A 16023-nucleotide genomic window follows, 5' to 3' on the forward strand; every position below is an offset into this window, starting at 1 on the left:
GATAGATTTAACTGATATTTATAGGACATTCCATCCAAAAACTGCAGATTACACTTTCTTCTCAAGTGCGCACGGAACATTCTCCAGGATAGATCACATCTTGGGTCACAAATCAAGCCTCAGTAAATTTAAGAAAATTGAAATATCAACCATCTTTTCTGACCACAATGCTATGAGATTAGAAATGAATTAAAGGGAAAAAAATGTAAAATACACAAACACATGGAGGCTAAACAATATGTTAGTAAATAACCAAGAGATCACTGAAGAAATCTAAGAGGAAATAAAAAAATACCTAGAGACAAATGACAAAGAAAGCACTACGATCCAAAACCTATGGGATGCAGCAAAAGCTGTTCTAAGAGGGAAGTTTATAGCTATACAAGCCTACCTCAAGAAACAAGAAAAATCTCAAAATAAACAATCTAACCTTACACCTAAAGGAACTAGAGGAAGAAGAACAAACAAAACCCAAAGTTAGCAGAAGGAAAGAAATCATAAAGATCAGAGCAGAAATAAATGAAATAGAAACCAAAAAAAATAGCAAAGATGAATAAAACTAAAAGCTGGTTCTTTGAGAAGATAAACTAAATTGATAAATCATTAGCCAGACTCATCAAGAAAAAGAGGGAGAGGACTTAAATCAATAAAATTAGAAATGAAAAAGGGGAAGTTACAACAGACACCGCAGAAATACAAAGCATCCTAAGAGACTACTACACGCAGCTCTATGCCAATAAAATGGACAACCTGGAAGAAATGGACAAATTCTTAGAAAGGTATAACCTTCCAAGACTGAACCAGGAAGAAATAGAAAATATGAACAGACAAATCACAAGTAATGAAATTGAAACTGTGATTAAAAATCTTCCAGCAGGGTTTCCCTGGTGGTGCAGTGGTTGAGAGTCCACCTGCCAATGCAGAGGACACGGGTTCGTGCCCCAGTCCGGGAAGATCCCATATGCCGTGGAGTGGCTGGACCCGTAAGCCATGGCCGCTGAGCCTGCGCGTCCGGAGCCTGTGCTCCGCAACGGGAGAGGCCACAGCAGTGAGAGGCCCGCATACCGCTTAAAAAAAAAAAAATGGGCAGAAGACCTAAATAGACATTTCTCCAAAGAAGACATGCAGATGGCCAAAAAGCGCATGAAAAGCTGCTCAACATCACTAATTATTAGAGAAATGCAAATCAAAACTACAATGAGGTATCACCTCACACCAGTTAGAATGGGCATCATCAGAAAATCTACAAACAACAAATGCTGGAGAGGGTGTGGAGAAAAGGGAACCCTTTTGCACTGTTGGTGGGAATGTAAATTGATACAGCCACTATGGAGAACAGTATGGAGGTTCCTTAAAAAACTAAAAATAGAATTACCATATGATCCAGCAATCCCACTACTGGGCATATACCCAGAGAAAACCATAATTCAAAAAGACACATGCACCCCAATGTTCATTGCAGCATTATTTACAATAGCCAGGTCATGGAAGCAACCTAAATGCCCATTGACAGACGAATGGATAAAGAAGATGTGGTACATATATAAAATAGAATATTACTCAGCCATAAAAAGGAACAAAATTGGGTCATTTGTTGAGACGTGGATGGATCTAGAGACTGTCATACAGAGTGAAGTAAGTCAGAAAGAGAAAAAAAAATACCATATATTAACGTGTATATGTGGAACCTAGAAAAATGGTACAGATGAACCAGTTTGCAGGGCAGAAACTGAGACACAGATGTAGAGAACAAACATATGGACACCAAGGGGGCAAAGTAGCGGGGGCGTTGGTGTGGTGGTGTGATGAATTGGGTGATTGGGATTGACACGTATACACTGATGTGTATAAAATTGATGACTAATAAGAATCTGCTGTATAAAAAAAAACAAAATAAAATTCAATTTTTTTTCCTAACTTTGATACACAATGTAGGTTGTCTCTCTCTTCTGGAATGTTCTTTTCCCAGATCCTGACGTGATGAATTCTTCCTGATGTTCAAAGCTCAGCTTAAATGCCATCTCAGAGAGGCTTTCCCAACCCAGAGACCCCCCATGCCAGTCACTCTCAGTCACAACATTCTGTTTTATTTTTACTAAAGCAAGTATTGCCCCCTGATATTTTCTTATTTTATTCATGTACTTTTATCAGTTATCTTCCCCCACTCTAGCGGTAAAATATAAGTCCATGGAACAGAGTTTGTCTTCTTAGTGCTGTGTATCCTGGTATGAAACAATGTCTAGTACCTAATAGATGATCAATAAGTATTTATTACATGAATGTATGAAAAGTATTCTCATTTCATTATTTTGAAAATAGCATAATGTCATGTTATATGTCAATTATACCCCAATTTGACTTTTAATTAAAAATAATAAATTTTTTTAAAAAAGGGAAGGAAAAAGTAACCATTAAGTAGTAGCCATCCTATGATGCTCCACAGTTTAGCCACTGACGAACATTTGGGTTGTTTCCAGCTTACTTTTATTTCCATTACAAATAAAGACGCAATAAACATTTATGTACAGTTTTTTTTTCTAACTTTATTTATTTGTTTATATTTTATTTTTGGCTGTGTTGGAACTTCGTTGCTGCGGGCGGGTTTCTCTAGTTGGGCGAGCGGGGGCTACTGTTTGTTGCGGTGAGTGGGCTACTCAGTGCAGCGGCTTCTCTTGTTGCAGAACACAGGCTCTAGGCCACAAGGGCTTCAGTAGTTGCAGCACATGGCCTCAATAGTTGTGGCTCGTGGGCTCCAGAGCGCAGGCTCAGTAGTTGTGGCGCACTGGCTTAGTTTCTCCACGGCATGTGGGATCTTCCCAGACCAGGGTTCGAACCCGTGTCCCCTGCATTGGCAGGCAGATTCTTAACCACTGCACCACCACAGAAACCTGATGTACAGGTTTTTGTATGAACATAAGTCTTCATTTCTCTGGAACAAATGCCTAGGTGAGCAATTGCTGGGTCTTATGGTAGTTGAATGCTAAGTTGTTTTTTTTTTTTTTTTTTTTTTTTGCGGTACGCAGGCCTCTCACTCTTGTGGCCTCTCCAGTTGCGGAGCACAGGCTCCAGACGCACAGGCTCTGCGGCCATGGCTCATGAGCCCAGCTGCTCCGCGGCATGTGGGATCCTCCCGGACCGGGGCGCGAACCCATGTCCCCTGCATCGACAGGCAGACTCTCAACCACTGCGCCACCAGGGAAGCCCGAATGCTAAGTTTTTAAAGAAACTGATAAACTCTTTTCCAGAGTGACTACTATTTTACATTCCCACCAGCAATGTATAAGTGATCCAGTTTTTCCACATTGTCACCGACATTTGTTGTTGTCACTATTTTTTACTTTAGCCATTCTGATATGTTTGTAATGATACTTTGATAAGGATAGAGTAGGATAATTAAATAGTTTAGAAATTCCACTGGGGGATTAAAGACAGAAAAGGAATTTTAAGGGTGTTTGGGAGACTGTTGTAAGCTAATGAGCACTCAAGAAAAGAATCAAGTAACCCAGTAATAATCTACTCTACCTTGAAGGAAGACCAGGTGCATTCAAGCCCCAGACCCACTCAAGCCACAAATACTCATAGTTAAAATACAAGACAATAGTTATGGAGTCTGAATCTTGTTACATGAAGTCAGGGAGTTAATGGTCCTTGAAGAGTAGCATTTCTGCACATAGCTACTACAGCAATATAGGTGAGAGGTGAAAAACTAGGGGAAAGGGAACGTTATGCAGAGACCTGAGATGAATTACCATATTTTAGTAGGTCACCACTCTTTTGCTAATATACATAAGATTTAAATAGCACCATGACAGTCCCAGTTAGACGATAGAGGGTTAAAGGAAGAACTCATAATGTAAGCCTTGACGTCTACCCAAAAATGAGGAAGAAGGTGGTCTTCTCCCCTCCCCACTTTTTCTTTCATTATAAAAATGTAGCCCTCTTTGTTCTCAGGGCTGCCTTCCCTTGCCTGCCAGCTTGTAGCTCTCACAAGCATCCTATGCTAATAAACTCACTCTTTGCCTGTTTCTTTGCCTCCTGCTGAATTCTTTCTGTGCCGAGACAAAACAACATGAGCTTCAATAAGTCCTGAGACTAGATGTGTGGTTTCATTTAAAAGACAGTGGGTTTGAGTCCCCTCCTAAGTCAGTGATTGTGGGTTCAAGTCCCAATCTGAGGTGCAGCTGGGTTTGAGTCTCATCTTCATTGTGGTTTTAATTTGCATTTCTCTAATGGCTGATGTTGAAAACCTTTCCATGCATTCATTTGCATCTTTATATCCTCTTTAATTAGATGTCTCTTCATGTCTTTTGCCCATTTTCTATTTGAATTTTTACTTTTGTTTGTTTGTTTTTTGTTTGTTTGTTTTTTGCGGTATGCGGGCCTCTCACTGTTGTGGCCTCTCCTGTTGCGGAGCACAGGCTCCGGACGCGCAGGCTCAGCGGCCATGGCTCACGGGCCTAGCCGCTCCGTGGCATGTGGTATCCTTCCGGACCGGGGCACGAACCTGTGTCCCCTGCATCGGCAGGCGGACTCTAACCACTGCGCCACCAGGGAAGCCCAGTTAGATGTTTTTAAATGGTGTCATTGCCTTAAAATTTGGGTTTTGCTAAAGCCCTTTTACAGGAAGTTCTTTGCTTTCCTATATCTTGTGAGATGAGGAAAGGGATATCTCTACATCTCACACATGTCATATTTCCCAAGCTATGCTGACACCAGGCTGTGTGCTTTTTGTCTGACACACTGTCTTGTCTGTTCCATTCGTTTCCTCTGAGTTCTTTAAGTCAGAATCTCCACATTGAGAACTGGAATGGTAAGAAGTAGACAACTGTTGGCCCATTCTCTTTCTGTGGCAGTGGAGAAAAAGAGAATAATTTCTATCTAGACCTTTACCAGTCTTGTTGGAAATCTCCCCCACTGAGCATTGGACATAGTCAAAGCAGAAGATGGGTTCCATGTCCCAAACAGTTTTCCTAAATCCAGGGCCACAGCTTTGAGAACACTCAGAGATCGGAGTCTGAACAGTAATAGGGGAAAAGTTCATGAGGGATTAAATAATACAGGGAAAGGAAAGAAGGCAGCAGTAGGAGAATATGAATGTATACCCAATGTGTGTGTGTTTGTGTGTAATTTGGGACACAGGTATGGAGTTTATTCTTTTTTTAAAATTAATTAATTTATTTTTGTATATTTTTTTGGCTGTGTTGGGTCTTCGTTTCTGTGCGAGGGCTTTCTCTAGTTGCGGCAAGCGGGGGCCACTCTTCATCGCGGTGCGCAGGGCTCTCACTATCACGGCCTCTCTTGTTGCAGAGCACAGGCTCCAGACGCGCAGGATCAGTAGTTGCGGCTCACGGGCCTAGTTGCTCTGCAGCATGTGGGATTTTCCCAGACCAGGGCTTGAACCCGTGTCCCCTGCAATGGCAGGCAGATTCTCAACCACCGTGCCACCAGGGAAGCCCTGGAGTTTATTCTTGACATACATTCAGGGGAACAGGGAAATTGGAGATCAAATAACATCACAGTGTTGATGGTAACTGAAGAACTTACTTCACTTTGATTCCATCCACATATCCTTAAGTCAGAAGCTCCCTCATGAAGAGACTCCAATCTTAGGAAGCAAACACCAGCGCCACCTCTCCCACACTCAGGGAGCAGTCCTGGTGTTCTCTTCCTCCTCTCCAGTGGTGGCAGTGCCCATTCAACCAACAAGTATTCACACAGTTGGCACCTGTAAGCTGGAGTGATTGACACAACCCCCTGAGAGGCAGAGAGTTCAGCAACATGGACCAGGAGCAAGGGGGCTGAGCCCTCATCTGGAGCAGCTGTAGGGGCAGGAAAACATGAGGACCGGGGAAGGGAAGTAAGGTACAAGGTCATACAGTCAACTAATGACAGAGCCAGTACAGAATCCTGAATCTTAGTTTTGGGGATGGGGATGGGGAAGGATGGACATACCTTAGGTCATTTGAACCTGTTCTTCAAAGCCAGAAACATGGCTGGGACTTGCCAGATTGAGTGCAGCAGTATCCTGGCAGTGGCAGCAGTAGAAACCTAATTGTCTTACTTTCCTCTTAACCTTGGCCCCAATCTGCTCTGCCCCAGTCCAAGAGAAGGCAGGGCTGTGACCCACCTTTCTCCTCACCTGCTCCACCCTGTTCCCCAACTCCTGACTTGTAAAACCCTCAGTGTAGGTGGGATGAGAATGCTGCCATGATCTTTTGGAGACCCAGTGGTGCAGACTCTGGTTGAGGAGTGTATTAACTATATTTTCTTATATTCTGTGTTCCTGATGCTCTGGCATCTGGGGCCTCACTACCCCTCCCAGGGTTAGTTCTTAGAGATAGCAAAGGACTCACCTGAGAGGGTACCTTTCATATGTAAACCAACCAATCCAAAGCCCATACCCCCCTGCCCCCAACCACCATCTTTATTGAACTCTCACGCAACAAGCCAATGTTCCTCCTGCCCTAATCACCTCAGGGTCGGGTACCAGATAACCCATGACAGCCCCAACACCACAGAGCCTGCTGAAATTATTCAAACTAACCAATCACCCACTCCTTCCCATGAACACCATAATAAAGGCTTTTATCCATGCTTTCCCCTCACTCCTCTGCCTCCTGACCAACACTGGTGTTTCCCCATGTGGCCCCGCATGACTTGGTGTACCCAGTCTGCTTGGGAACTGTGAGTAAAAAACTATCTTTTCTTTCTTTCTTTTTCGGCCATGCCCTGCGGCATGTGGGATCTTAGTTCCCCAGCCAGGGATCAAACTTGCACCCCCTGCAGTGGAAGTGCAGAGTATTAACCACTGGACCACCAGGGAAGTCCCCAAACTATCTTTTCAATAGTAATCATCTCCTGATCTGTTGGCCTCACCATGTCTGAATAATAGTAAAACTTACTTTTTAAAATCAGAGAGAAAAAAGGGAGGAGGGAGGCGCTATGGAAAAGAAGGGAGGAAATAGTGGAGAGGAAAGGGGAAGAAAGGGGAAGTAAGGAAGTGTCACTGTCTGGATTTGCCATCTTCCTCTTCTCTCTTCCCTCCACCTTGGTCTCCCCATCATGTCCCCTACCCTCCTTTTTCCCTGGGTTCCATACAATGAATGATCTTTGAACCAAAAGAATGAGGTTTCCCATTTGCATGGAAGACTGGAGAGAAAGTCTTCATTCAAGGGCAGAAGTGGTTACCAGTTCGGGAACTTGATAGAAAGGGTGATGATAAATAGAAGATGTCTGAGAAAGCTGCATCCCTTATCCAGGTTCATCTATACAACCTCAGGCATGAGGGGAGAGGATTCACCTTTGGTGAAAACTGAGCCCAGAGAGGAGTCCTGGTGCCTCAACCAAGTCTGTGCATTTCTTTACTCATCCAGAAAAGATGTTTGGAAGACAGTGGAGACCTTTGAGGATGCTGCAAACATTTTACTGTGGGAAAGTATAACGGTATTTTGGCTGGGGTAGAGCTGAGTCTTAAGTGCACTGGTATGTTGCATTTGGCCACATTACCCCTAGAGGTCCTCTGAGTCCTGGGATCAATGGCTTCCTGATTCTCAGGGACTGAGGAACAGCCCAGCCATTCCCTTTGATTTGCCCTCCTTATGGGAACCCCTGCAGTGAAGGAGGGTTGGAGGACCAAGCCAGGCACAGACCTGTGGGATGGACTGCCTGAAGCCCTGAAGAGAGATGGACTGGAAAGAGAGACAGCGAGAAAACTCTGAGAAAACTCACCAGGAGTGGAAGAATTCTGTCAGAGGGATAAGTGTGAGCCTGTGTGGGGGGTGGGGGGTGGGGGTGGTGCATGAAGCAGGAACAGTGGTTGGTTCCAGGTCCAGCGTGATACTGTTCTTGATATCCCTGGATTCAGCACATACACACCCTTCAGTGCCTAGGTGTTCTGGGAAAGAAAGCACAGGGAAAAGAACTTTCATAGGAAATTCCTTTGTGGAGATGGTCACAAGGAATATTTTTCTACATGCCAGGGAGGAAGAAGAATGCAGAGACCAGTGGACCAGTGGAAGGAACACTGGCATGGTGGTGTCCTGGGGATGATGTGGAGGTCACCAGCACACCAACAGAATCCACCCAGCACCAGAGCAGAATTGCACATGGAAGCTCTGATTTTATGTGCAAGAACATTCTAACCATGAGGTATCTCCACCCCCACCATCCCTAGTTCGAGATGTCTAATGGGAATAATGAGGAGGGGACATCATAAGAAAGGCCAGGCACAAGGTATGGAGATTTTGGCTTATGACTCATCATTACTCTTCTTCCTTCTTTCTCTCCAAACTCCTTCATCCTTGCTTTCTTCTTTCTCTCTCTTTTTTCTTCCAACTTCTCTTTCTTTTTCCTCTCTCTGTCCCCCCCTTTCCTTCCATACTCCCCTCTACTTTTTCTCCTTCCTCTCTCTTCCCTTTCTCTAACCAAACATCCACTGCACAATCATACTGTTCCTAGATTTTCGCTAGGCTTTGGGGAGCACAGAGATAAATATATGTGGCAGAAACCTGTCTTAATCTCTTCCAGCTATCAGCCCCAACAGACTTGCATGTGAATGGACAATTATAATTCAACATGGTTAACACAAGGTCCCAAGGAGCCCAGGGCAGGAAACACCTAAAAGAGGGATGCTGCACTTGAGTCTTGAGAGGGTGAATAGGAATTAGGCAAGTGGAAAAGAGGGCAGCAATGGGGGCTCAGGACATCCCTTAGAAAGGGAACAGCATGTAGTAGAGGCCTGACAGAGTCTTCGATCTTAGAGGAACCTCAGATAGGGCAAGTAGATGCAGTTCCCCAATGTCTTCTTTAAATCTCACAAATGGCACCCAGGTTCAGTGGTCTTGGCAGACAGTGTGGAATGAGATCACTGTCAAGTGGGAGAATCCCAGAATGATGGGCTCTCTGCTCTTATATTCTCAGCCCTGTGATCACTCAGAATCAGATTTTATCATCAACACAGTACTTTTTCTACTTGGGAACCATCTCATCCTTCCCAACATCTGGGTTCTTGGCTTTGAAATCTTGCTGTAAAGTCACTGCTGCACTATCTCCTTACATGCATGTCACTGCAGGCCCTAATAATTTTCCACTTTTGTCCCTTTAGGGGATTTCTGTGGGCAGTCTGATCACTGGCTATGAAACAGTGCTACTCACTGTGGGCCGGTGCTGGTCCATGAGTGTTTGTTATAGGTCTGCAATGAGATAAGCACAGAAATTGAGCGCTTAGAAACTTTTATAGAAATTTAACATTGATGTGACATTCAAGCCCATAATCAGTTTCATATTTTATTCTTTTTTACAAAAGTATTAGTTCATGAGGAATTGGAAAATTTATATATAAAACAACAACAAGGGCTTCCCTGGTGGCGCAGTGGTTGAGAGTCCGCCTGCCGATGCAGGGGACGCGGGTTCGTGCCCCGGTCCAGGAAGATCCCACATGCCGCGGAGCGGCTGGGCCCGTGAGCCATGGCTGCTGAGCCTGTGCGTCCGGAGCCTGTGCCCCGCAACGGGAGAGGCCACAACAGTGAGAGGCCCGCGTACCGCAAAACAACAACAAAACCAGTCCCTTATTGCAGGCGGTGGTACAGGCAATCACGATTCAGGACCGTGGACAGCACCTCATCCTGCCTCCCAAACCCTGAGTCATCACCCCTGCTCCCAGCTCCTGGTGAATGCCCTTGATGAACAGCTAGTTCCCAAATCCAACAGATGCTTTTCAGCTGTTGTCTTAATTGACCTTTCTAAAGTGTCTGCCTTTGTTAACACCTGCATCTATCATTTTCGTTTAAAGATCATTCCCAGTGAAGGAATAAAAACGTTCCCCTAGAATTATCAATGGACCACACTGATAAAGTGAGGGGACAATTTCTGGTAGCTAAAACATATTATTAATCTTAAAACACTGTATTGACATTGCTCCTTTGCTTTTCAGTGGGCTCTTAGAGGACAGGAGACAGGTTTTACTCATATTCATGTTCAACATGTATCTTAAAGTCATGCCCAGAGTTTGTGTGAGCAAATGCCTGCCGCTTATCACTGGATGACCTTGGGCAAGTTATTACTCAACCTCTCTTTGCCACTGCTTCCCCAACTGTTAAACTGGAATCCTATTAGAGTCTACCTTATAGAGTTTTTAAAATATTAATTTAGTTAATACATTTAAAAGTGCTTAGAACAGTGGCTGGCACAGAAGAATAAAAAGTATTATTATTTTCATCATCATTTTATATTACTGAATAAACCAATGAGCATCTATTATCATCAGGCTCTAGATGGTGGAGGACTTCATCCCACCACCTGGGAAGGGCTACTGCTTTATATTGACGTTTGAGTATACACTGCCCTACTCAGAGCACCATGAGCTCCGGAATTCCTGAGATTTGCTATTCCTGGGTCCCTGTCTTGTCATGTTGGCCCCACCCTCCCACACCTTTCTGTTGTGTATTCCCTTTCCTTTTCCAGTTGCATTCCTGCCGACTTCTTTCACCCTCCAGGCTCACTCACAGTCTTTTCTTTTGGTCCCACAGGATGAAGAGTCCCACCTGTGCAAGTTGGCCTGGCAGCTCCTGCCCCCTCAGTGATTCGGCCCAACTTACCTCCTCCCTCCATGTGCCCATAAACTTTCTTCCCCTAGTCCCTTAACTGGCCTACTGCTGTTAGGCAATTCTAGGTCTACCTAATTTGGTCTTGCTCCGTCACTGCTCAGGGAGATTTTAACCATCCTTCAGAGCTTGAGTCAAACTTACCCCTTCCATAAAAGGGACATTTCTCCGTTCCTTTCCTGAACTACTACGTCAGCCTCTGAACCCCACAGGGCTTCTCTGCAGTTCTCATTCTGTCTCACCATCACTTCTAACCTCCTCGAGGTTCAGGTCCAGGTCATGCCTGGACATGCCCACACTCTCAACACCCATCTCAGGCAGCCGCTCCTGCAAGTTTCAGAGGGCTAGTCCCTTCCTTCTTCTCTCTGAGGCTGTTACCACATCAGCAAGATGGGGCTAAGAGCAACCGCCTCCTTGGGTTTCTGCGCGCATTAAGCGAGGCGGGGCAAGGAAACCGCTGGGCAGCGCCTCGCTAGTGGGGTGGAAGCTCGCGTGGCCCCTCCGCAACGCGAGTCCGCGCGGGGACTCCTGGGATTTGTAGTCCGTGCCCGAGTTGCAGTCTCGCAGGCCCAGCAAAGACACCCTCGGGCTCGGCTGGGAAGGTGGCAGGGGCCTGCGGGACGCAAGGCGCTGGGGCCGGGGCCGGCCCCGGGCGGGGATGGGGCCGAGCGAGGGCAGCCGAACTGGCCCTGCCGCTGCTGCTGGGGCAGCTGCTGGCGCTCACAGGCGGCGGAGACGCGTTCTACCTCGAGGTCAGCGAGCTGGAGGAGAAGTGCTTCATCCAGGAGATCCCCGATGGCACAGTGGTCATAGGTGCGCCCGAGCCATGCCCTCCCCGCACCCAGAGTCCTGAGAGGGAATGGGGATGAGGCCCCGCGGGATCAGCTCAGGCCCATACCTCCCCTCTGCTGCCGGGGGTAGGCACGGGTGGGAAATGGGTGGACAGCAGTGTGGGCAAAGCATGCTCTCCGTTGCCTGTGCCGGAGTTGGGGGGCGCCGAGGAGGCAAGTCTGATCCAGACCCGGATGACAGCAGAAAAGCGGGGCAGGAGATGGAAGGAGAGAGGCAGAGGGTTGTGGTCAAGCCCCGCAATCAGACACCCGGATCTTCCTGTTCCTCCCCCCGTCCCCCGTGACTCCTGGAGGTCCTGGGCGGGCTCTTGGTCGTGAGTGTGGATGGGGATGCATTCAGGCTGCCTCCCCATTAGGTAACTACAAGACCGAGCTATACGACCCTGCTATGGAAAAGTACCAGCCCTCCCCGCAGTGGATCAATTTGTTCGTGTTTGTGAAGGACCCCGAGAACAAGGTGAGGTAGGCCTTGACTCCCTGCAGCCCTCCCACCCCCACGTCTCCAGCGTCATTGTCTAGTCCTCCCTAGTCCTCCATTTCTCAGAGGAGGGCTCATCTCCTCACAGGCAAGAGGGCTCAAGAAAGGCCATGCTCTTTGCAGTCTGTAGAGTATTGTGTACTAGCAGTGCTGGGATCTGAGATTTTCAAGCCCAAACTGATGCCATTTTCCTCACACCCTCCCTACTGGTCTGGCCTGTGGGGATCAGAACCTGGGATACCCCCAGAGTTCCTCTCCTAAAAGCAGGTTTCTGGTCAGCTTCTCTGTGCTCACAGAGGCTGTTTCCTCTAGAATCTGCTGGCTCGTCAGTATGGCCCTCGGGGCAGCTTTACCTTCACTTCTCAGTCTCCCGGAGAGCACCAGATATGCCTTCACCTCGAGTCCATCCGGTTCGCCCTCTTCTATGATGGCAAGCTGGTGAGTATGGAGGGGAAAGTCACCAACCCTTAACATCTCAGTCCCTTGGGTGAAAAGGGTTCAGTAGGCGGTGCCTCTTGAGGAGGGCTGGGCTTTCCATGAAGTAAGCATACAGAGGACAGGTCCTGAAGAATGAGAGGGGACCCAGGAAGGAGTCACTCTGACTTAAAATCATCGCTCGGCTCCCTGCCATCCCTAGAATAAAGACCAAGCTTCATAATGTAAAATTCAGAGCTGTCCAGCAGCTGAACGCTCCCAGGCTCTTCATTACCACCTCCCACTGACATGGAACTCCTAGGAGCTGCTTGTCTCAAACACTGAGTCATACACATTTTGTTCTGCACATTTTGTTCTGTCCCTTCTGTCTTTTGGACATGGAACTCCATGCAAGCAGGGCCTTGATCTGGTGTTTTGGCACCTGGAGCAGAGCTAGTCCTCACATCAATGAGTGTGAGGCACTGAACTGCTCAGTTCAGTCAGGCCCAGACTGGTGTGTGGAAGCTGGGTTTCTGGCAGGTGTGTGGAGCTGAGCTCCCTGACCCCCACCCTTGGCTCCTCTGCTCCCCAGGCCATTCACTTGGACATGCAGTTGGGTGAACACACCAATGATTATACGGAACTTGCAGCCAATGACAAGCTGACCCTGCTGCATCTGCGCATACAGCAGCTGGTGGAGCAAGTGGAGAAGATCCAGAAGGAGCAGGAGTACCAGAGGGTGAGGGGCTGGGCTGGGCCAGTTGGGACAGTGGATGTGTAACCTCCCAGGGAGTGGCTCTTTCAGCTCTTCCCCTGGGGGTCAATTCAGTTCTAGCCATACCTTCCTGTTCTCCCCTCCCACAGTGGCGAGAGGAGCGCTTCCGGCAGACCAGCGAGAGCACCAACCAACGGGTGCTGTGGTGGTTCATTCTGCAGACCTTCATCCTTGTGGCCACTGGCATCTGGCAGATGCAGCACCTCAAGAGCTTCTTTAAAGCCAAGAAGTTGGTGTAGATGAGCCCCAGAGACCAGAGGCTTAGCCCCCACTCATTCCCCTTCTGCTGAATAATGGGAAGTGGCCTGGCCTGGTCTGTCTCCTGGCTTCTCCCACCCCTCCCAACCCTGAGGGGCTTCCTTGTTACTGGTGTGTGTGGGGTGGGGGACAGAGGACCTCTTTAAACTGGTTTCTGAGCCAGGACTTGGGAGAGGATGGGTTTCAAGCTGGAGACATATGGGTGGGAGGAGCTGTAGGCTCCTTTGCTGCTCTGTGAGACTGAGCAGGAGCGGGGTGAGTGTTACCCCAACCCCCACATTAAACAGGATGGGTGAACTAAGAGTGAATATAAATTATAACTGTCAAATTTTCTGACCTAAATATTTATTGCCTCCTACTCTGCAATTCATTATATGTGTCCAATCAGATGTTAATATTTGAGGCCCTGCATGCATTAGTGGGGGACTGATCTCAAAATGGATGAGGTGAAGAATACTTTTACCCCAGAAGCAACATGTGGAACCTTTTCCAGAAAAGTCCAATTTGGGCCCATCTTTTGGGTAACCTGAATGCTGGTGGTGATCCTGTGCCCAACCCGCCTTCTCTCTCTCTGGGCTCTGGTCAGGCTCATGTGCTATCCTATTCCAATCACCTGGACTGCTGGGTTCTTCAAGGAGTCTGATGGGCACCTCTGTCGTCCTGCTATTTTTCAGTTGACCTCTTTCTCTTTTTATGATGCCATTGGCTAATCCTTTCAGGAGATGCCTAAAGATTCCAAGTCAATGTTTCCATTACATTCAGCATCTCCTGTAACTCAACCTTCAAAAGTGCACACAGGGGTAGATACCCCCCATTGCTTCTGCCTGATCTAGTCCACATTTTACCAAGCCCTATGTTGGTTGCCCTGTTGGATTATAGCCATCTCTTACATGAATTTGACATTTTCTGTTATAAGGAAATTCACTGGTTGGCACCCTCAATAAAATCAAGTCCAAATCGTCAATGTCAGGAATATCAATGAGGGAGACTCCCCATAGGGTGGAGCAGCTGTGAAAGCCCTGGCCCCTGAGATAGATGCACCCTCCCCTAGGATACTCCTGAGGGATGACTGCAAGCCTCAGGGGTGCTGCTCACTGGTGTGTCTGGCCACAATTAGCCTCAGAAAGTATAAGTGAGACTTAACTGAAGGCTGGGGGCGGGGACCACTGGAGAGTAACCTCTAACCAGAGAATGTGACCTTAGGGTCACTTCCCTTATCTGAAGCTGGGGGTGGGGGTGGGGAGGGTGCTCTGCTCTCTGCTGCAGGAGAAGCACAAGACCCAGGTGGGCACATTCTTGCCCATGGAACCTGTGGTATGACACCAAATGAGGCAGAATGTTGAACAAGACGTAGGGTGATGTATACTTCTGAGGAGAAGGGCATGGGCTAAGGGCAATATGTCAGGAGTCCTGGCCTAATCTAGGTAGTAATGGAAGGCTGCTTTTTAGAACTGAGACAGAGGATAGGAGTTAGCTGGGGGAAGAATGTTCTGGCTAGAGGGAATAGCACATACAGAAGCCCTAAAACGAAAAAGCACATGGCTATTTGGGGAAGCTGAAAGAAGGCCACTATAGCAAAATCCCAACTCCAGAGAGGCTGCCTGCAGCCTACTTTCTAATTTATGATTTCACGTCTAGGACTTGCCTCTTCCCCAGTGATTAACCCCAGAATGACCATCCTTTTCAGAGGAACCCTGTCCTCTACCCACAGAGGTGAGACCTTATCCTGACACTTCAATAGGGAAACAAGTCACAAAAGAGCAACAGTGAGTATATGGGAGAGCTGCACACACACAGTAGAAGAGAGTTCCCCATCCATTTCCACATGAAACCTTCACAGTCACTCTGTAGAGGAAATGGCATATGTCCCTAATTTAGAAAAGAGAGCCAGCTAATAATGGATGGGCCATGCTGAAACCTGGTCAATTCAACTCAGTTCTTGGTGTTCTTTTCTCTGTTCTGGCTACTTTTCTCCAGGTAGGGGAAAGACCTCATACAAAGAGGTAAAACACACTGCCTCTGATTTTAAAGAACTGGCCATTTGAATTTCTAGTTTCTTGTGGCTACCATAACAAATTACCATAAAACATGGTAAATTAAAACAACTGAAGTTTATTCTCTCACAGTTCTGGAGGCCAGAAGTACAAAATCAAGGTGTCAGCAGGGCTGCACTCCTTCCAAAGGCTCTTGAAGAGAATCCTTCATCTTCTTCCAGCTACTGGTGGCTCCAGGTATTACTTGGCTTTTGTCTACAACACTCCAATCTCTGCCTCCATTTCCTCCTCTTGTGTCCCCTCTTCTGTGTCATATGACACTTGTCATTTGGATTTAGGAGCTAACCAGGTAATCCAGGATGACCTCATCTCAAGGTCCTTAAATTAATTATATCAACAAAGACCTTTTTTTTCCATATAAGTTCATATTCACAGGGTCCAGGGGTTAGGGCATAGGCATGTCTTCTGTGGAGCCATCATTCAACCCACGACAAAGAGCAAGAAGTGTACACCTGATAAGGTCCCAAGTGATCTAACAAATGGGGTACTCAGAGCTCTCAGAATTCGGAATGGGGTGAGACCTGGGTGGATGGATGGATGGATTGATGAATGGGAAAAGGGATGCCAAGGAGGTCTTTATAAAAGAGAGAGT

General features: G+C 47.0%; 1 protein-coding gene across 1 annotated transcript; it reads left to right on the plus strand.

The window, feature by feature from the left end:
* Nucleotides 1–8143: 8143 nt before the first annotated feature.
* LOC309959870 (transmembrane emp24 domain-containing protein 9-like) lies at nucleotides 8144–13358 on the plus strand (the record flags this gene model as incomplete). Its single annotated transcript, XM_082836422.1, has 6 exons — nucleotides 8144–8148; nucleotides 11161–11414; nucleotides 11809–11909; nucleotides 12243–12368; nucleotides 12937–13083; nucleotides 13209–13358. 6 exons carry the CDS (start codon nucleotides 8144–8146, stop codon nucleotides 13356–13358), a joined length of 783 nt encoding a protein of 260 aa, XP_082692548.1.
* Between the last annotated feature and the right edge of the window lie 2665 nt (nucleotides 13359–16023).

The sequence above is a fragment of the Leucopleurus acutus genome (genome assembly GCF_964270905.1).
Source record: "Leucopleurus acutus genome assembly, chromosome: 3".
In the NCBI taxonomy this organism is placed as follows: domain Eukaryota; kingdom Metazoa; phylum Chordata; class Mammalia; order Artiodactyla; family Delphinidae; genus Leucopleurus; species Leucopleurus acutus.